At 36.0% G+C, this 22,293-nt stretch overlaps 1 protein-coding gene across 16 annotated transcripts in view; it reads left to right on the forward strand.

Annotated features, from left to right (window-relative positions):
* The window catches only part of Mef2c (myocyte enhancer factor 2C), a 163,535-nt gene that overhangs the window by 104,929 nt on the left and 36,313 nt on the right, over positions 1-22,293 (forward strand). For 12 of the 16 annotated variants that reach the window (XM_074077110.1, XM_074077111.1, XM_074077108.1 and 9 more), the window contains one exon: positions 17,758-17,901. In XM_074077110.1, the coding sequence (XP_073933211.1) occupies positions 17,758-17,901 (144 nt within the window). Of the gene's footprint in view, positions 1-17,757; positions 17,902-17,960; positions 18,099-22,293 lie in introns of all 16 variants that reach the window. The other 4 variants (XM_074077115.1, XM_074077116.1, XM_074077119.1 and 1 more) reach the window with 2 other exon arrangements.

Genomic DNA, 22,293 nt, shown 5'->3' on the forward strand with positions numbered 1-22,293 from the left:
GTACAGTTTTAATGACCACATGAATAGGTCAGGATTGTGGGTACCATATATACTATCAACTATAAATGCTCTTAAGTTTTCTATGTGTCATAGAAATCCCAGGTTTATCACCATAAGAGAGTGTGGTGTGAGAGAAAGGGAGGACACAAACTGGGGAGTCAAACAAACCTGGTTTTTACCATTTTCATAAACTGTAATCTTGGGCAAGTTTCTAAACCTGCACTAAAATGCAGCTTTGTAAATAGTTCAATAAGAATAGTAAATCTCATATTTTGTCTTTTTATTAGAATTAACTTATATAATGTACATAAATGGTCATTAGCACATTTGGGGCAAATGATACTCATATACCTGTCATTTCTTTTCCTGTTGCTCCTTCCTGAATATGTAAATTTAAGCAAAAATTTTAACCTTTTGCTGTGATTTACACACACACACACCTTTTGAATGCTAATCTTCTGTATGCTGTGCTTACATTTTTAAAATCACTTTATGGGCATGTAACTCAATGGGAGAACACTTGCCTAACATGCACAGGACCCTGGGTTTAATCGTCATCACTGAGAATAAGTCATTTTGTAAATTATTATACACAGTGCATGGATATTTCTTGTATAATAAAGTTACAAAATTTTTCAGATGTAAGATCTTCACTCTACATAATTTAAGTAAGGGCAAAGGTAGAGAAAGGAAAAAACTAGTCATGACAAAGCAATTCTATTAAGTAATGTCAAAATAAAGTTTTTTTTAAAAAAAAAGTAGAACTCTGTCAAACAGAGAGGCTAACCCAAGCTCTGTTAGTGAACTCTGACAGAGTTAGGCTATAATTTATTCCCTTGTGCCCTCCTTGAACCATTGTGTATCCGAGGAAGAGCACATGTGGACAGTAAGAAAGAGAAAGAAGGAGTGATCAAACGAGAGAGGAAGGTTGGAGAAGAGAGTAGGAGGGAAGCAAAGAGGTTGAGATTTTTAAGACAATGAAAGTAATTAACAAGGCTAAGAAAGAGAGTGTCCCTGTGCTGTATCTCAAAATAATTGACTTCATTAAAATTCTAGCCAGTCAACACTATTTAGAAGGATGATATTGTTAACAATAAAAATATATGCATATCTTATATTGCTTCTAGTGTGAAACTTTAAGTATCTTTGCCCTGGCTCCTTCAGTATTCTTTGATGGCAGTAACGATACACACTCTTGGACATGGGCCAAGCACATGCTAATGTATTACACATTTGGCCCAGTTCCAGATGAACAGGTGTTTTAAATATTCCAGTCACAGCTCCATAATGTATATCGCTACTAGGGAAGAGATATCATTTCTAAACCACTGATGCTTGTTCTGAACAACACCTATTTCACACTGTGAAGACTTAGCAACGATGAGCTGTGATGGTGAAAGAGCTTTAGTGATAGGAGGTGTAATCGACTCGTAGTGCTGATGTCAGGCCACTGAGATCAAGGCACTTGCAATCAGCCTTAGAAAGTACAGGGAAACATTTCAGCACTTTCCACAAGTGAGTTCCTACAAATATGAAAGACTTTTTTTATATTAGAGAAAACTGGACTGTAGTAAATTATGTGATAGCAAATGGTTATATTATGATTACGGGAAGAAATTTGTTTTTCATTAGAAACTACCCTTCAGTTTGCAAACATCCAAACATGAAACAGCCTGACTTTCCTGGGGTCCTAATTACTAAATTGAACTATTTCCTTCTGGAGGAAAAAAAATGGATAATAGCTATGCAGAAATACATCTACACAGAAATAATCCTGAAAATTCTTTCAAAATTATTAGTTTTATTCTGTATTCTCCCTCTCTTTCTCTCTCCTACATTCACAGCTGGGTGCAGGTAATGTGAGACTGGCAGGTTGCAGGCAAATGAACTCAGATATATAACTTCCATTTTGCTAAGCACAGTTCCTATGACGGATCAACAAACTTTAATTGATCTCTATCCATCCTTTGGCTTTAACAATAAAGTAATGCAATAAGTAGGCGGGAGAAGGGTGTCTAACTTCTCCCAGCCACCTGCCTTAACCTCATACTTCACCTTTGTATAGACTGGATTCCTTTGATGATTTGTCAATAGCGGGCATTACCTCATGGAAACAGACTTTGAACTCTATTTTACTTCCTCTTTTAATGGTGCTGTTTCCCCTCATCTTTGAACAGTGATCTTTAAAAAGAAGTAAGATTCTATTCAGAATGATGGTAATGGTGGTTTTGAGGCATTTTGAAACTAGTAGATGGTTAAAATGTGGTTAATATTATTTATTCAACAGAAAATTGACTTTAAGCCCATATAGAACGCCAAGCATCCTCATCATAAACTTCTTTAAACATTACACAACTTTGTTTAATTTCAATTTTCAAAAACTCCAGTTTCTCATCTGAGAGACTCGGGCATCAGCCTAGCTGTGGGAAGCCTCCAGAGAAAACAGGGGCGGAAACAGTCAGTGACTGTGGGTGGCATTTTCTCTGCTGAGTCAGGTCCCGCCAGCCATTCCCCTGGCTTTTACCAACAGTGCAGATTTTCTGACAAAATGCAAAACCCAAGTTTTTGTGGTTCTTGAAGCTTGCCTGTAATTTTCCCCTTTTCCTTGGGACTTTGGGAAATTTTCACTTAAGAAGATCACATCTTGCTGTCTTCCTCATCATTTGAAGAAAAGTGAGACATTCTGCACTCATTTCTTTTATTTTTCCTGTTATCTGGCCTATAAAGTAAAACAGTATTATCTACATCTTTGTGAAAAGAAAGGAAAAAGTAGAGTTTATGTACCTGTAACTTAAAAAAGAATTTTCATAGTTTGTACAATATTTTTTCATAGAGAAATAGCTTTGTCCATGTGTACATTTCTCCCAACCTATCCCCTCAACCTCAGCAAAAATGTAATCTCATAGCTACCAGCTTTGGTATCCCTCATCTGCTCAGGCAAACTGAAGCAAAGAGATGAACAGTTAGCTAATCTGAAAAATATAGGAACCTAAATAAATAAATAAAGTATATTTTTCTTCATAACAGAGACTTACAGTTCCTGCTAGCATTATTTTAACAATTGCAACAAACGTGAACTTTGTTTTACCCAGAAAGATACAGTCTACATGTTACAGAAAGATCTTACTTCCTAGTCTTAGGAATATAGGAACTGAAAAAAAAAAATTCAACAACTTTTCCTTAGGTTTATACTTTATTTTAATGGAGTAGATACTACTAGATATTGTTGAAGGGGCTTTCCCCTCTCTCCAGTGGTTATCATAATAAAACAACAAGAAAAAAATTTTAGTTAAGATTACCCATCAAAAAATAAATTCTATTACAAATATATTCCTTTATTTAAAAAAAAAAGATTTTTAGGCATTCCACTCAAAGGATATGCAAACATAATAGACATAGTTTGGGCAATGTATTTTATTTTATTTTTGAGTGCTAGAGATCTAGCACTCAAACAGCTTTGTGCATGCTAAGTATGCATTCTACCACTGAGCTTCATCCCCAGCCCCTGGTCAGTCTTTATGATTGGACAAGCTTGCAGAAGCAAAACAGTGAGATAAATAACTAGTAAATCCTGAAGAATAAATTCTGGAGCTCACACATGGGTTCATAAAGTTGGTTCTAACCCTGACTCACTCTGTGTGTTTGATCAAGTTCCTGAACCACATTGGGCCTGTTTTCCTTCATCCACAGAATGTCAATCATAGTGTTAACTCTGTCTTTGAGGCTTACAAAAAGATTCATGCAAAGCTGCAGGCTCAGTTCCTGGCACAGATAAATGCTCAGTAAATGGTGGGTGTTATTACTGGGGAATAGATTCAATTAAAATATTAAGAAGATTAATATTTTGATAGTGAAGGGATACTAGTTTAATTTCCTCTTCATACCATTGAGGAGGAAGTTTTGTTTTTATAATTACCCAATAAAAAATACAGAAAAAAATGATTGTGCAAATGAAAACTTTTAGGTTCACCACCGAACCAACAAAATCACTAAGACTTCATAAGTTATGAAAATTGAAATACCAAACTTTAAAATCAGGTTGCAGTACATTTTCAGTAACAGTGCCTGACATTACTGAAGCCATCAAGACTCGAAAGGCAGGCAGTAGAAGTCTGCCACACAAACTGCTCAGAGAAGGCCATGTAGGGCCAGAGGACAGAGTGGTCTGTGGGACTGGCAATCTCGGCTCAGCTTCACTGAGTTAGACAACAGGTGCCCCTTCACTGCCAGGGATGGATATCAGGATGTACAGAATTGCTGATGGCCCGTGATAAAGCTTTATGTTAGAACATAAAGTTCTGAGCTCAGACACGATGAGAAGCTAGCTTATGTACCGAGGGATTGCTTGATGTGCTCACTTAGTTATTTTTTCCCTTCCTGTCTTTCACACCACCTTCAACTTCTCTCTGTGTCATTCATTCTCATCCCTTTTCCCCCACTTCCCAATATCTACCATCTGTTTCTCTGTCTGTGTATCTGTCATCTATTTATCTTCTACCTCCAATCTCTTGTTCTTGTCATTCCTGTTCTTAAACATTTTCTCCATATACCTTTCTACTTTTCATTTCTAAATGGCCTCTCTAGCTTCTGTAACACCATGTGAAGTTGGCAGTAACTAAATGTAAAACCTAAGAATATTACTATCAGTGTAATATTCTCATGAAGTCATGAGAAATGCATATTGGTGAACTATGAGTTGGTCTAAGATTCTGGGACTTCAGATACATGTATGTATAACATTCATAGCATAAGGAAATAATTTGAAATGAATTTGATTTTTTAATTATAAGTTAATTTAATTTGGAAACATAAATTTAGAGAAATTTAAACCTATCCATGAAATAATAAGGTAATTTAGTCTATATAGTCTTAGTGTATTTGGTCTTGAGATCAGAATGTAATAGTAAGCATAGTAGACTTTCCAAAACATTTCATACAAATTATATCCCATTTATAAGTACTTAATCTATAAGAAAAGATCCTAGTTTTCCACAGTGATTGTATTTTTTCAGAATGTTTTGTCCTCTTATTGTGTCCTATTTATTTCTAATTATTACACTCAATTTATAATTGCCTACAATATAAAAAGTTATCCTTCACATTAATACTATAAAATAACAGGAACTACATTATGAGTCTGGGAGACAGCAGCCCCCAGTAACAAATGAGCCAGGAAACCACAGGGCAAGTCCCCATGGAAAATTGAACTGAGGGTCCTAACTCAGAAATGCTACTGGCAGTATTGATTTTAGTCCTAGAAATGCTCTGTTAGTTATATTTCTCATGCCAGATGGAAATAATTATATTGTTAAGAAAGCAAACAGTAGCCCTTTGATTAATAAACTCAAAATCTGTATTAATTTGTCAAATTCTAAAGGTCTAGGTCTATCCCAGATATTAGGAATAGTCAGGTAAAGGCACATACCTGCCCTCAAGAAGCTGGGTCTTGAGTGTAGACTGAGGCAGGAACTTGGTGGCAGCACAGCGTAAAGAACTGTGATAGGACTGCAGTGATAGCATAAAAAAAACAACTGGAATGACATCGATTTTGTAAATACATGTTGTAAAAACATTTTGTAAATACATGACATGTATTTTTTAAATACAGTGAAAGCCTTCAAAAGAGGGTTGAGACTAAGCCACTGCCTGAGGATTTATTTGTTTTTAAGCTCCTTTTATTCACTTGATGCTCCTTGATCATTAAAAAAGTATAAATTGAACATGATATGTTGTAAGAACTTTTCTAAATGTCACAGTGTACCCCAGTACAACAATAATAGAAAGTTTTTTAAAGTACAAATCTTCCACTGGATACCTACACAAGACAATTGAACATAAAGTCCAACACATCGCCAATGCACAGAGTTGGTTTGTGGTGATGAAGCCACAGAAGATAAAAACGGACAAGACTCTAGTCACAATGTGATGGGAGAGATTAGAGCTAGAAACCCATGTGAACTTATTTGCAGAAAAGAAACAAGGGGTATTATTACATGTTCACTGATGTGAAGAGCCAGTCTGTAGGACTTTCCTAATGCCTAATGGGAATGTTAGTAAGATAGAGGATTATTCCCTTACCAAATGACAGCATCCTATAAACTTACCCTCTACCTTCCAGTTAACTTTCTGAACTTATAAAGAGTCTTTTCCCTAGCTCTCTGACTTCCAGTTGGCCTTTCTGTCCTTTTTTTTTACTAGGTACATCCTACTTTCCAGGTCTGATGAAGCCCCATGGTGTTCTATCTACTGGTTTAACTGGATTAGTTCCTAACCAGCTACCAGCCACTCATTATGTCTTGGATGCTCTCTTTTAAAAGTTTGCCAGTCTCTCAGCCAATAAAGTGAAAATATTAAAGCTACATTCACCAAGTCCCAGGAGAGATTTTAACATTAAAAGAAATAAGTAATAAAAGTAAGGTTAGAGACCAAGGCTACTAGCCCTTGACAGACCTAACATTACTTATACTAAAAGGAGAGCGAGTCCAGCATTCAAGAATGGAAAGCTTGCATATCTTAGCCAGTAGCATTTGTGTAGTCTGTCTGAGGCTCCTTGTTAAATGTTGTCAAGCTGTCCTTAGCATCATTCTCCTGTAGAACTCTTGTCCAGAGGCTTAACTGATTTTGTTTCAACACTCTAGTGTCAGATACTGTACTAGCTGCCAAAGATAGAAAGCCCTCAAGAGACTTCCTATCACTAGAATCTTATAATCTATAAAATGAGATAAAGACAATAATATGGATAACAATGATATGAAATAAATTCTAATTACAAAGTTCTAGACAAGCATACTATTCTTTTGTGTGTGTGTGTGTGTGTGTGTGTGTGTGTGTGTGTGTGTGTGTGTGTGTATGGTGCTAGGGATTGAATTCAGGGCTTCACACATGCTAGGAAAGTGCTGTACCACTAAGCTACATCCCCAGCCCTCCACTAAGTCTCTAGCCCACACAGTTCTTTCTTTTAGATTGTATGAGGACAGGGGATGGTAGGATTCTGCAAGGGGCAAAAGCAGCATATACCTTCAGTACAAACCTAGTAATTGCTCTCTACATGTTTCAGATGCTATTATTACACTTTTAAAAAAAACCTCTGTCACTGCCTCCTTAGATTCCATTATTCTATAATTAGCAGAAAAGTTTATTGAGTGTCATGCATGTGCTGGGCACATTCAAGTTGGTGTGGATACAGACATAAGAAAGATAAAAATTCTTCTCTCTTAGGGTTTGTTCTAGCACACTGAGACTTCCCTCCCATGGCAGCCATAGTGGCTTTGTCCTTACATCATCCCATGATGCTCCACACTCTGAAGACCTTGTTTTTCTCTAACATGTCAGAGCAAATGGGTATTGAGCAATCTGTGTTAACAGCTGTCAATACTAGTCTCTGGGATATCATATCACAGACTCAGATAAAGCCCTCAGAATTAGAATCTAGAAGACTCTTCACAGGATAAACTAACTGAAAACATAGTACATAAGAGGCCATTTCTAATCATCCCTGTCAAATCACTAAAGAATAACAAACAAAAACAAAGATTTCAACAGAAAATGGCTTATGGTCATACATTGGGAAGAGCAGTCTGGTTAATTAACTGATTAGAAATTCTAAAAAAGGTTTGAATATGAGGTATTAAGAAAGAAGTTAGAGATGCCATAAATGAAATTTATCTTCATAATCTAGAACTAGCTCTTGAAAATCTCTCTAGCTGCCATTTAAGGAATTAAAGAACAAAAAGAACTCGGTGAACATTTTCAGTGCTGTCCTACTTTGAAATCTGTTATTGGTAAATGTTGGTTCTGTGATGGAAGACATGAAAACTGTAATATCATGAATGAAGGGAATAGAGAGAGTGTCCCCATTATGCCAAAGGCTAGCCCAGGTGAGATGTCACATCAAGCCCATTAGAGGTCTTTAACACTCTTCATCCTTCAGAGGTCTGGAGTAGAAGAACCATGTTAGGCAATTTCTGTCTGCCTCAGAAATTGAAGATTTGTATATCTCCTTCTTGTGTATTATCAAAGTTGCCATACACAAGTTAATCAGTTGCCTGCCTGAAATCTTTATTTTGCATTGCCTTATAGCCTTATAGCAAGCTCTGTTTATACTCTGCTTTTTTGATAAGCTGGTGATATACTAGAGATCCCAACCAGCACATTCTTCAGAGTACATCAAGGTCAATCTTCTTATTTTTGAGAGAAACCTAGAAATAGAGAATGCACTAAGACATTTATTCCAAGACCTTTGGTTCCCAAAATGTTTATGTTCTCCTGGCAGAAACTTGAAGCACGAGAGGTAGAAAGATACAGCCCACCTTGGCCAGGACTTGGAGCAGATTTAACCACATCTGGAGAAATCCAATCACTTCTGCCCCACATATAATAGTCTGTGTTGCCTACACTTTTCCTTAGCTCCCACAGGGTTATCCTGGGTGGCAATAATGAAGTCGTTACAGAGATTGTTTTAACCTATCAGAACTTGTACTCCTAACAAATTAGTAACACTTTTACCTTGGGAACCAACCAACTCATTTTAATTAGTCTGTCATTGTTAGAAGATATGACTTTCAAGTTTGTTTGCTAATTCACTTATCCAATGAACGGTTAACTGAGAACCTATACTGAGCCTGCATATATTAACCAAGCCCTTTATTAGGGACCAGAGGTGCCCTTTCCTCGTCCATGTGGAACTTACTAGCTGGTTCTGAGGCAGATGAGCAAAAAGCTAAATGACAATATAATATACTGCATATTTTAAAAAAACAAAAAAATCAAGGACTGTAAGGGTACACATAATGGAGCCCCTAAGTGCCTATGATAGCTAAGAAAAGCTTCACCAAGAAAGTGATGACATTAGGTAATAGCTGTCCTAGGATGACTGTGTAGCAGAGAGGAGGAGAAAATAAAGATATTCAAAAGAGGCATTTATCAAGAGTGTTTTAAAAGTATATACCTGCTGGGTATGATGATAAATTCCTATAATTCCAGCTACTCAAAAGGCAGAGAGAGGTGGATCACTGTTTGTGGATCAAGTTAAGAAGATCCTAGCTCAATAACAGGCCAAGCATGGCTGCTCATGTCTGTGGTCCTAGTTACTGGGAAGGGAGGAAGAGGTAGGAGGATGACAGTCTTTGGCCACCCAGGACAAAAGCGTAAGATCCTATCTGGAAAACAAACTACAAAGCAAAAGGACAGCACATGGCTAAAGTGGCAGGGCATTTTCTTAGTAAGCACAAGGCCCTGAGTTCAATCCCCACTACTGCCAAATTAATTAATTAATAATAGAACATACCTGACTTGGGAAATGACACAAAGACAAAGATCTCCACTGGTCAAATCACAGTGTGCTAGTGGAGAAAGGAGTAACAAAAGATAGAGAAACAAGTGGAGAACTTGCATAGCATAGCTTTAATTGCTATTGAAAGCCACTGTAGTTTGTAAGGAGAATAGTAATATGATTAGATTTGTATTTTAATTAGGCCCTACCAGAAGTACAAAGGAAGATGGACTAAAAAGTCAGGACATAAAGCAAACAGACCAAGGGTGGGAGTCAGAGTAGCAAGAGTAATGATAGTTGAGTCAAGAGATGATGGAATTGAGGGTGATTTCTGGGCTTCTAAGGACTAAGTTGTAATGTTCACTAAGAAGAGAAAAGTGAGAGGGACATGAAAGCAGGGATAGAATGGAATGGAGAAAATTAATAGAAAAAGAAATAAGTACAAATTGTAGAAAATTCTATAGAAATTAGGATATATGGTAACTGAAAGTCCTGAGCTGACAGATAAAAATAGGGTACTCTCATTTCAAATGATTAATCAATGCATTGACTCAACCTATAAAAAAAAATTTACAACTAGGTAAGAGTCTGTATGGAAGCAAAAATAATGGTTTGACAATCTGATTACCCATAACATACACATCTTTTTTGTTAAAATAAGTTACAAATAATTTATAAAAGATGCTCCAAGGAATTATTTTAAAGCATCAATGCCTCTATATTTGGCCTGTTTTTTCCTCTAACCCATTTGCAAGTAAAATACCGCAGTTTATAAAGTTACACTCACATTTTGTACTTTCACAAAACCTGCTTTCTGATCTTTATTAAGTTCTTCTTCTTTCTCTCTCATTATTTAATTTATCGTTCTGTCTTGTCTTTTTCTCCAACCTTATTTAAGAAATCAACAATATTTATCCATTCTTTAAAAACACCTACTATTTGATCCTTTACATTCCAGTCATTATTTTCTTAACTTACTTAATGAAGATTATTAGAATTAGTAACATATATTATCATGCATTTCAGTTATTATATACTTAGCTGTTTGGTATTTAATATTTGACTTCAGATCTCTCCTGAACTTGGGATGTCAGGGAGTATGTCAAACTTCCCAGCTCAGTCCTGTTCTGAGCAAGCCCCATGACACATACCTTGCCTGGATTCCAGAAGAGGTGTGGGAGAAGGGTCCTTAAAAACTCAAAACCACTGACCTCTCATGAGGAAGCCTGAGTCATCTGATTGGCCCTAAAATCACCCTAGTTTTCCATGAATTCTTCCAAGCCCACAATAAAACCAATGCCAGAACCTAGAATAGTGAAGTAGACTAGCATCCAAATATTTGAAACACAAAAATGGACTTTGTCCAAGCATTTTAAAACATGTTTATTGCAAATTTATAGCATCTAACTCACATTCACAAAACTTTCTTGTGCTCTTTCCTACAAAGTTTTTGTTTTACCTTTCCTAACCTGCCTAAAATACCACTACTTTTTTTTTCTGCTTCCGTGCTGAATTCTGTGCCCTCTTCCCTGCTGCCTTTTTGATCTCAGAGATTATATACTTACAAAGATTTTTCAAAATGCTCATTTTTTCTGAGGTTCCACATTTAAACCAATACTCCATTTTTTTAGCATTCAATGATAATAAGACTCCTGAGTTATAATCAGTTTCAAATTACAAATTATGCCTGTACTGCATTGCTTTCTAACTTAAAAACTGTACATTTCAAAAACTATTGAATTTATGACAATTTCTTAGAAAGAATAAATTATTGAGTTTTAACAAAATATGAAATTGAAATATGAAATGGCAGGAAAAAAGAAATCACACCTACAAAAACACCACACTCAGAAACACTCTTCCACCCTCTTAATGTTTGAACGTTCTTTTTTGTGGTGTTCATCCATCCGTTTCTGTGTGTCATTAATACTTCAAACATGTATTGAGTTCCTGCCACAGGCCAGGCCCTATGTTAACTTGTGGTGATACAAGAAGACTAGTAAGCCATCCCTATGTACTTCAGGAGCTCATGATAGTGGGAAGAAAAACGTAATCTCAATCATCTATGCATTAAGGCATCTTTGCATCTGGAGGGCCACAGACAGTGCCCAACACTGGTTAGCAGTGTATCGGGGGGTCAATATCCCACTGCCATCTCTGTCTCCAACCAGCCAGACTGTCATGGTCAAGAGGGAAACCTGCATAACATTGCAGTGAAAATGTATACTTCATTCATCTAGCTAGCATTTGTTCAACCAAACACCTATGGTTTGTCAGGCTGTCCCATGCTGAAACTCCAAACAAGGTCTTTGTTGTAAGCCTCTCGTGTAGCAGAGGAGACAGACACATAAATGATCAATAAAGTATGATTAAAGCTATAAAAGAAAATGTATGTAATAAAATGAATGCACAAATGAAGAAAATTCAGCCTGGTGATAAGAAAAGTCTATGGAGAAGGGATAACTTGTCAACTCCACTTTGGAGGAATAGACTGGTAGACTCATTCCTGAAGGGGGAGCCCATCGTGAGAAAGGACTCCACTGTTGGCTATACACCATAATTCCTCACCTCCCAGGAGGCATGAGGATGGGTTAGTTGATCCCTGTGTTCTCATCTACACTGGAGTCCTAATAATTCTGTGAACTCTCACTATCTAAATGTTTATATGGAATACCCTGCAGCCATTAGGAAATAAGTTATGATGAATATATCCTGAGGTTTAATACATTTAAAGTCTTTCAGATCCTTAATGTCATTTCTTTAAATGAAAAATAATTTATTGAAAAAACTTTAGTCCAATATTAAGAATATCTTTTGGAGAAAAGTATCTTTAGAAAGAAAAGGTACTAAAAAACAACAAAAATGCAAATCAGTTTTTCCCCCACCCGGTTCCCTTGTAAAGGTAAATATCTGGTTAGAGTGAATATTAATAACCGGAGGAGTACACTATTGTTGAAGTTTTATATTTTCAACTTTTTCTTAAAATTTTCACCACAAATGAATTACTTTTGATACAAATTAAATTTTCATACTCTGTGTGGAATATGGTTTGCTTGTCTAATTAAATTCTACCTGCCAATTGTACTAAATTCACAGTATTTTAATGTGTCATTTTCTATAATAAGAACAAAAAAGAATTATGATACCAACAGATAGAGTACAGACAATGCTTACAAGTTTTGATTATTAAAACCTGTGGAGAAATTTCTTAGCATCTAATCTTACCCCTGCCTAAGTGATCTGTATTAGAAATCACAAAAATTAAAAACAATATATAATATTATAAATTTATTCTAAGATTTTTACTTCGAATTTATTTTGCCTGCTTCCAAATACAAAAAAAAAAAAAGTATCTTTTCTTCTTTCTTTTTTTTCTGGTGTTTGAACTTGGAGCTTCATGATTATGAGACAGACATGCTACCAGTTGAGCCATGCCTCCAGCCCTTTTTTTGGAGATTGGATCTTGCTTTTTACCCATGCCAGCCTGGATCACATTCCTCCTATTTTATGCTTCCCACCATCACTGGGATGACAGGCACATACTACTACCCAGCTTTTTTTCCATTGAGATGGTATCTCACAAGCTTATTTTGTACAGGCTGGTCTGAAACTATGTTCCTCCCCAGTAAGCTAGCATTATAGGCGAAAGCCACCAGGCCTGACTCAAAACAGTATCTTAAGGTAGTCAGTCCCTAGGTGCTAAGGGGTCCTGAGCAGCAGTGCCGTGAGAACCAGCACACCAGTGGGGCCAGTTTCCATTTCAACTGAACTTCCTATTCCTATGAACAGCTACTACTTTCTAAAGACTATTCAGCTTGTTACCTTAGACACTTATCTTCACAAAGCTGTGAAAGATGAGCCAAAGAAAAAAATAATTTAGGATCAGAATAAAGAAAACTATGCTTTCTAAGTTAACATTTTTCCATGGATTTTGTAAATATGGCATTCATGCAGTCAATAGTTAGGATTCCTTCGTGTGTTCTTGACACATCAGCCCTTAAAGCCAGAGTAACACTAGCTATGCAAGAAAAGGAGATTATTTGGATTGTAACCAAGGTTAATGACAGTAATTTGGGGCTTTTCACAAAAGGATTTGAAATTTCAGCTGTACAAAAAAAGACACAGAAAAAGAAAGATGAAAATATTCTTGAGGACCGAAGCTGCAGTCATGGGAAGAAATCGACCAGTTGGAAGTTTTAGTATGTGGTTGTGGTTCTGACAAGCCTAATTTTACTTAAGTAGAATTAATATAAAAATACATAGCTTCATAGAATTGAAAAAGGTCAATAATTTAGTTTTTTGTTTTCAGCAACAAAAAAAGTAAAATTTCAGAATTTTTTAAAAAGTAAAATTGTTTAAAAAGTAACATTTCAGAATTAAAAAAATTAATTAAGAAGGAAAAGCCAGTTTAAATCATGTTGTAAAAAAGGGATTTTCTAGTTGATAACATAATGCCTAAGACAAGAAATGAGAGCTCCATGTGGCATCCGTTTTCATTTATATTCCTTGCAGTAGTGAGGTAGAATCTGTTCCCCTACATCTATTTCATTAGAATTTTTGAAGCACCTGTCACCTATCATCATCAGTTGATACATATTTCAAGTTTTTCTGATAAACAAATGTAATAATGCAGGTCCATATGTTCACATGTCTGGGAGGAGAGATTCTACTTGGTTGTTGGATTACCTGTCTGGACTCCTTCTCCCATTTATTGTTTGGAGTATATCACCTTCTGTCAATCTAATTACTTCTCTAAGAGCGGCTGTTCTCACCTCACTGTATGACAATCACCGTTATGTGAGTCTACCCCAGAAGCTTCTGCAGTCAATTGATCTACTCCAAAAGTGTCATCTTGTGGCAAGCTGGCTTCCATATACTGGCTCAAACAAAATTTACAGAGCTCTCTGAGGGTCGTTACTTTAGATATGTAGCAAGAGAAGCTGGTGGTGGCTTCAGTAGATTTCTTACCTTATTTTGACATACAGAATAAATCTTTTAAAAACATAGTCAGCTGAGGTATATGTCATTTTTTTCTCTCTCTCCCTCTCTCTCTCTCTCCCCCTTTCTCCTTCCCTCTTTCTGTCTCTCATAGACCTTCAGGACTTCTAGCCCCTGTAAAAGAATAACAGTGTACAATCTAAGCACATGTACTACCTGACCAATGACACTTGTAAAAGATCAGAAATGCTTTCAAGGCCAGTGGCCTTGATTTTGCTTGATAAAGACTTAAAGGAATAAAGCTTATTTATCCATTTAGTAAGCCCTTTAGTTAATATCGACTATTCATTACTGTGAATAGACAGACTTGGCTGAATCTAACAGTAATTCCTTTGTCATCATTAAACAGCTGTAGATTTTTAATATAATAAAGATAAAACTGCTCTTCTAGTTCCACATTCACACTATGGTATTCAAGTTTGTGCCATCATTTCCATTTTCAGAGCTTTATAATTCCACCATAATCATTTGTTCTTGGCAGAAATGTGTTATACAAGCACTCAGCTGAGGATAATATTTTTGAACAATTTTTCCAATGTTCTGGTTATGTGATTATGGGAATTTGGAACTCAATATTAATTTGCTCTTGGGTTTTGTGCTTGTATATCTCAAAAAAACCTTTTTTAAATAACAATTTAACTTGAATCATTACTTAAATACTGGTGATATTCATTGCAAAATAATGTAGTCAGATACAAGAAGAATTTATTGGGAGAAAATGAGCTGCTGCTTTATTTCCCTTTCTCATCACTGCCATTTCCTTTGTGGTTCCATGCTTTGTTTGCCTAATGGTTTATATAATCCTTCAGGTACAAAGTGAGTTGTTCATCTAATTGGTTTATTAGTCCATGAACTAGCTGTGTCATTGACCAATAGACAGTCCTTCTCTTGAGTGTAATATGATGGCTAGGAGATATCTATTTCAGCCATATTTTCATACTTAAAATTTTCTCACAGTCTATTTTAAATTTCTACTTCATTTATATCAGTATTCAGTCTACTAGTGTAGTATGATATGAGTGGTAGAGATTTAATCTGCATTCCTCACTTCACAATTGTGGGAAAGCTTGTACAGGGGAAAGGCAGGCCTTACCTTATTCCCAAACAGCAACTAGTGCCTGGCTAACTGATTGAGATCTGATATAAGCCTCCCCTAAACTCTTCATGAAAGACTTTTGAGAATGACTTAACATTTTTAAAGGTATTTTAATAAAGTATAAGTGATTTTGAATTTTTATAAACAAAACACAATATCTCTCCCCAAAAATCTTTGTAAGAATATTTAGCACACATGTATGTGCCAGATGGGTTGTAATGACAGTTGATAGGCCTCTTCTAACCCTTGCGTTCTGTTGTCAGATAAATCTGCATATCAAAACAGCCATGATTTTTACAATAAAAGACTTGGGTACAGACTGAAAAACCTACTCTATTGAGACTATAAATTAGCACTATGTAAGACTTTAAAGGTTTATATATGAATATTTTAACATGTTATAGAAATATAAGTAGATAACTTGAAAAATACTAGGTATTTTCTGTCTTACCAATTGTTATCTACATAAGTAATTTTATGAATATATGTGCAATATGATACAAAACACTCAGAAATTTTTCTTACAAGCTCAATGATCTGTGGAGATCAAAGAAACACATCATAATATAACAAATAGTTATCCCCCTGAAAATGCCCTTCTGTTTGAGATAATGCTAACAAGAGTTTAAAACACAGGAAGTTAGTAAATGGAATTAGTATCTAATGTATTGCTGTAAGAAGCCCTCTAAGAGTACTTTCCTGGGCAAAAAAATGATAGCTGTAGATCCATGAGAGGGGGGGACAGGTGGCCCCACCAATTATACATTTCCCAGGATTATAAACGTATATTTTATCATCTTGTGTCAAAATATTCATTTTAATATTCAAACATTTTACCACATAATAAACTGTAACCATATGTTTATTTGTTATATTATACCACTGTAACATTAATAAATATTTACAGAGCTCTAGTATATCTTAGATGCATAAGAAATGGTAGCTCTTTCAGTTTGATTTGAAGTAAAAAATTTTCAATGCCTCAGAAATTAATTTTAAATAGTATTACATTTGTTACACATTGATAAGAGCCAAGGAGTTTAAAATTTTTAAGACTGACACTCCCTTTTAAACTCATGCTGTTTTATTTATTTTCCTCAATTGCATGAATTAAAGATGGAGTGTTATCTCAGCTTTCAAATCCTTAGCTTGAGTTGCAGCGTTTGCTTTATTTGTATGTGCATTCTGTCTTTAATAAAGATGAGCTGTCTTGAACTTTACATTAATGAGAGACACATAGGTACACATCTTTTTAACTGATCTTGGTAGTTAGTACCAAGAAAATTAAGAAATGTTACTAGTCTATTAATAATTAACAAGGCAAGCTGTGTGATTAATCAGAAGTTCTATGATCTCTAAAAACATAACATTATCTCTGTACATAGGATTGTGTACAATTAAGTTGACAACCATCAGTTTATAAAAAAGAGTAAAATTCAGGCCTCCTGACTCATATTTTTTCAAACTGTTACAATGTTATATTAGTATTTATCCTTCAGTGACAGCTGAAACTAGACCAGACCTATACCCAGGAGACAGAAGGTTCAAGATGAGGCATGGACTTTTCACTTTCATGTGTCAGAAAACAGTGTCAGGGTGATTCCCACTCATCTGGAACCAGGAGGAACTTTTGCTGTCTGGCAGTTACTGAGTTAGTTACCTATCTGCAGTATTCTTTGGCTTCTTCATTAGGCTCAGGATAATGAAGCCCTAAGCTCAGCTATTTTGACTTTTCTTCCAGCTTATGTTTAGGAAGATAACTTCTCAGTACTATAAATGTCAATACAGATTTTCACATATGCAGAACTCTAGCAAAGAAAAGTGTATCTCCAAATGAGCACAGTGTCAGAGCGTGCTTAATCGATGCTTAGTGAGAATGATCAGCTGGTTCTCTTATGCCCTTCTGCTGGTAAGTGTGTGGTAGGAGTGGCAACCATTTTGTTAAATTCAGAAATATGTTTCCAATATTTCTGCTTTTGTCATCATCACAGATTCCATATTGTTGTGTAGCATCTTGACATCTAACTTTTCTGTGGGAAGAAAGAATATTACAATTTTCCACCTTAATTCGATTTTGTGGTAATTGTTTTTCACTAGATATTTCTAGATGAATTCCATATCACAAAAACTTTGGCCTCATACCCTTTTTGTTCATTGACTGAATTTAGATTCAAAGGGTATGTTCCCCTGTTTTTTGTTTTTTTTTTAAAAAAAACTGGTGATGAGCACTCTATTGAAATGACTCACAGTTTCTCCCTGTGGTTTCTTTTCTCTAATGTCAGATAGCATATGTAATAACCTGAAATTCTGGACAGCTTGAATTTCTATAACATCCATGAATGTCTCTTACAGCTTTTGTCTAGGTTTGAACTTTCCAAATTATGTATTTCAGACGTTAAGAAAGAAGGGCCTTAATGGCTGTGACAGCCCAGATCCCGATGCGGACGATTCAGTAGGTCACAGCCCTGAGTCTGAGGACAAGTACAGAAAAATTAACGAAGATATTGATCTAATGATCAGCAGGCAAAGATTGTGTGTAAGTACTCAGAACACCCTTCATTTTTTTTACTCTTGGTATTTCTCTGAACCTGGCAGGCGTTGAACAAGAAAGAAAACAAAGGCTGTGAAAGCCCCGATCCTGACTCCTCTTATGCACTCACCCCACGCACTGAAGAAAAATACAAAAAAATTAATGAAGAATTTGATAATATGATCAAGAGTCATAAAATTCCTGTAAGTACCAAAGGTAGATGGCTGGTCTGCTGATAACCGCTGCAGTAACATACCTTAACCCTGTCAGTGACAGCTTGCTCTAAGAAGCACTGAAAGTCAGACAGATAAAGTAGCCATCTCATCCCACAGTGCATTTAGCGAGCAGACACTGCGGGATGCTGAAATTACATAACCTCAAAGAGTTGCCATCAAGAAGTTCCTTCTGAGATGGAACAATTCACAAGAGGAAGAGAAAGATCTATGCAACCCGCCCTAACTTACGCAATCTTTTAAACACGCAGTTTGCAGAAATCACAATACCCTAGTAAAACACGAGAATCTCTTTCTAGATTTTCTGTAAAATACATAGATATATTGGAGGAGAGATCAGATACACAGGTGGAACTGCAAATCTTTCATGTACACTAGCAATCATCATCTAAATAAAAGCTGAATTCTGGATGAAACTTCAGCCCCTCCCCCCCTAAACATGACCTTCAACCACAGCACTGAAGGGTTAAAACTAATGCCCGCTGCAGGGAACAGACTGCATGAAACCTAGTGGTAAGATTTCAACGTTTGTGTGCTGGGGTGATTTCAAAGCTTTTATCAGAATATTATCTGCTTTGCCTACACCAGTATTTTCCATGCTTTAACATTTGGCTAAATTTTGTCTTAACCAAGTCAGAAAATTTCTAACAATCAATTATATGCCTTGCCAAATATTTAAGAGAAATAACTCTGCATGTATTATTTCGTTTGCCCACATGTATAGGGGAAAAGTACATACCTTGTATTATATTCGTCATCAATCAAACAATATTAATTTCGTGGCAGAAAGGGTTTAAACTCAAGACTCACATGCTTTCTGAATAACTAATGTTAGTGCCTGAACCCTAATTGTGCACAAGCTCCTTAGTAGGTAATTAATTCCTTTTCAAAAAAAGTACCTTTTTTGTAATATAAAACAGCCTAAACCCAAGTATTGAGAGCAATGCTGCAGTGAAAAATAACGCTTATTGGATGACATGTGCAGATATTTGGGGACAAAAGTTTTAGGCCAAATTCACAACTGCACTCACAAGGTAAATTAACGTTTTGCCATAATATGTGCACTCTCAAGCTTTGTTGGATAAAACTGACCCATTTAAAATCTATTTATGAAATGCATATGATGAATATTAAAAGTTCTATCCTCATAAATACATGTCTCTTGTTAAATAAAATGTCAGCAATACAGTTTTGTTGAATCTAAAATTTTAGTATATTGTATTGTGAAGGAAAGCTCTGTGTTTTAAATTCCTAAAGGTTTCATAAAACCAGGCACAATCTGTAGCACATTCACAGTGGATTCTTTATCCAGTGAGATATTCCCTAATTGAATACTGCCATGCATACATGTTAATGGCACTCAAAATTCTAAAATGATGAAATGTCCATTGGGATTTTTTATCTTGCCAGAAAAAAAAGAAAAGAAGTAGCTCCTTTAGGCCAATTTATGGTCTGAATTTTTCTTGTTATATGTATGTAATATGCTAGTTTGGTGTTGCTGTGTACAAAGATTTGAATGCAGGATTTTAAGGTGAAGCACCTCTGATGTCTCAGATAAAAGGAATCCCCCACCCAGTTAGGAAAAAGGCTGATAAGTCTCAGTGCAGGTGATCCACATATGGATGAAGATTTAACCCCCAAAGTTCCAGGCAAATGTGCACTGGATCGTTTCCCCCATATTTTAAGGTGAAAGAGATATGTATACACCTGGATTCCCCCACAGTATTTCGCCCTGTCATGTAAAGAGTTGAAAATCAAGATAAATGATTTCTTAAGAGATACAGTGGTGTGTGGCAGGAGATGAAAAACCACATGAGAGCTTATAGGCAGAGCTGTGAGAAGGAGCCACACAGCTGCTAGCTGGGCCACAGAGTCTTCGTGTCTTTAATAAGTGTTTCAGTCTCCACGATGAAAAATACAGTTTTTGCACATCGCTCTCAGTTGCTGGAAGTCAGTTTTGTTGAAAGTTTCCACAGCTGCTAAAACATTTACAGCAGGGCAAGGACACTCTGCCCTTTGTGTGTAGAAAGGGTCTCCACCTCTTTAAAAACATCATAAGATTGTTTTTCTATTTCAAAGGCCCAGTTTGAAGAGTTTCCTTTTTAAAATAGAAAATTTAATATTGCAGTCACCTGTTGGAATAATATAATTTATGTCCATATTCCTCAATTACATGAAGTAATTCATGGGTGATTTGGAATCTTGTCGACCAGCATTTCCTCATACTGGGTTTGCCATGGTTCATGCTGGGCTTCACAGCAAGCAAAAACAGCTCCATTTAAGGAACCAGGAATTAGGAAATGAGCTGAATGAATGAGAGGCAGATGCAAGACTGGTTGAGAGTAAGCAAGAAGGAAGTGGAAAGAAACAGTATATTTTCTTCAAAATAATGAACTATGAAGAGAAAGAAATAATGTTTTTCCTAGGAGTTAAAATGCAAATCACTTGAAATACACACAGAGGAGGAATGCTTGATGAAAGGGAACATATGGGTCCTAGGGGAATATAGTGACCAAGCTGTTCAAGGAAACAGGAAGACAGGACAGGACGATGAGATCTAAGCAGAATGAAGAACCCAAGTGTCGTTAAGGTTAGAGAGAGGTATGTGAAGTAGGGATGAGGGGAGGAACCACATAATAACATATATTTGACTTTGCAGACATTGAGAGAAGAGAGAGCAAGTACTTGAAAGAGGTCAGAGAGTGGCAAAAAAAGTCTAGACGTGGTGAGGAAAAGGAACGGGTTCATGCTACAGTTGTTGGGAAGCCTTGCTGAGATCTAGATATCAACAATTAGTAGTCACTAGGCATCAGAGTTGTGTGATTTTTTTTTTCTATTCTAGTGGTTCTGCAGCCTGGTCATGGTTGTTCACAATTTAAGGGTGTCATTAGTGGCAAAAAATAAATAAAAAGGGCCCATTAACTAAAAATGCTTTATCAAAAAATACACTATTTGATTTTTATTGTACTTTTCTTTGTCATAGTTTGGGAAAACAGTGGGTTTTGGATTAGAGTTCAAATACCCTTCTGACTGTGATGACTTACTTCGTTAACCATGATCACTTCGTTTAGAGGTAGAAATTAAAGCTTTTTAGTTTTCACTTACTCTGTATCTCTTAAAGCCAGGACAACTTCACGAGCATTGGACTTGGCCCTGCTCTCAGAGGACGTGCTTATTTAAATGTTCTGCTTTTGCGGTCTTGAAATTCTTAATGCTTTTTTAAACTACAGCCCCATCCCATTTCCAGTGTGCTCTAGGCCTGGCATATTATATACTTGGTCCTACCTACAGCATTTTATTTAATCACCCAAAGTTCAATCTTCCTGACTTGCTAAAACTTTGGAGCCTGGCCCTAAGATCTTTGCAAGTCTGGGATTTTCAACTACTTTTTGGCTTTCATTTCCTAGACAATTTTTTAAAATATAGATGCTTTAATTTTGAGAAGTTAAGAAGAAAAAGAATAATACCAATCTCTTGGCAACATTTCTATGTTACTGTAACCTCTGCACCTCCTCAAAAATATTTAAGGCCACTCTCTCTTTACGGATGTAACCATTTCATACTTCAGATAAAGAAATCAAGGTCAAGGAAGATTAAATGACTTGCCTGGTTTAGTGGCAGTTTATCACACAACCTGGACTGCAACTGAGATTTCTGATAGAAAAGCTACATTCTGTCTGACTCTCTAAGATATCTTTTCACTGTGGTCATTTATAAACTTGTAATCTACTTCCAAATTATCATAGCTAGTTCCTTATATGGATAGAAAACAAAGTAAAAGGTAGAGAATGCAAAGGATGTGAGCACATTTTATTAATTCAAAATTTTTGAAGTACATGCTGATATCAGAATTATATGACTGACATTTACTCAGTCACAAATGAGTTTTACAATAGTCATCATCAAATTATTTATGGTCTATAATGCTAAGAAGGTGATGGTAAGAAGAAGGGAGGGATAGAATGTCTTTCACTGAACTAGTTGTTAGGACAGTTCAGAATTCATGGCATAATTATTAATAATCTTATATTTTGAATGTGACTGTAACCACCCACACTGGGGTATGTGAGTGCTGCTCTCTAATAAGAGGCAATCAAGATTCTGTAGAATATTCAGGGCAGATATAGCTTTGTAGTTGATCATTAGGTACCCAGTGACAGTGAAA

This window comes from Castor canadensis, chromosome 6 (assembly GCF_047511655.1).
Source record: "Castor canadensis chromosome 6, mCasCan1.hap1v2, whole genome shotgun sequence".
Classification (NCBI taxonomy): Eukaryota; Metazoa; Chordata; class Mammalia; order Rodentia; family Castoridae; genus Castor; species Castor canadensis.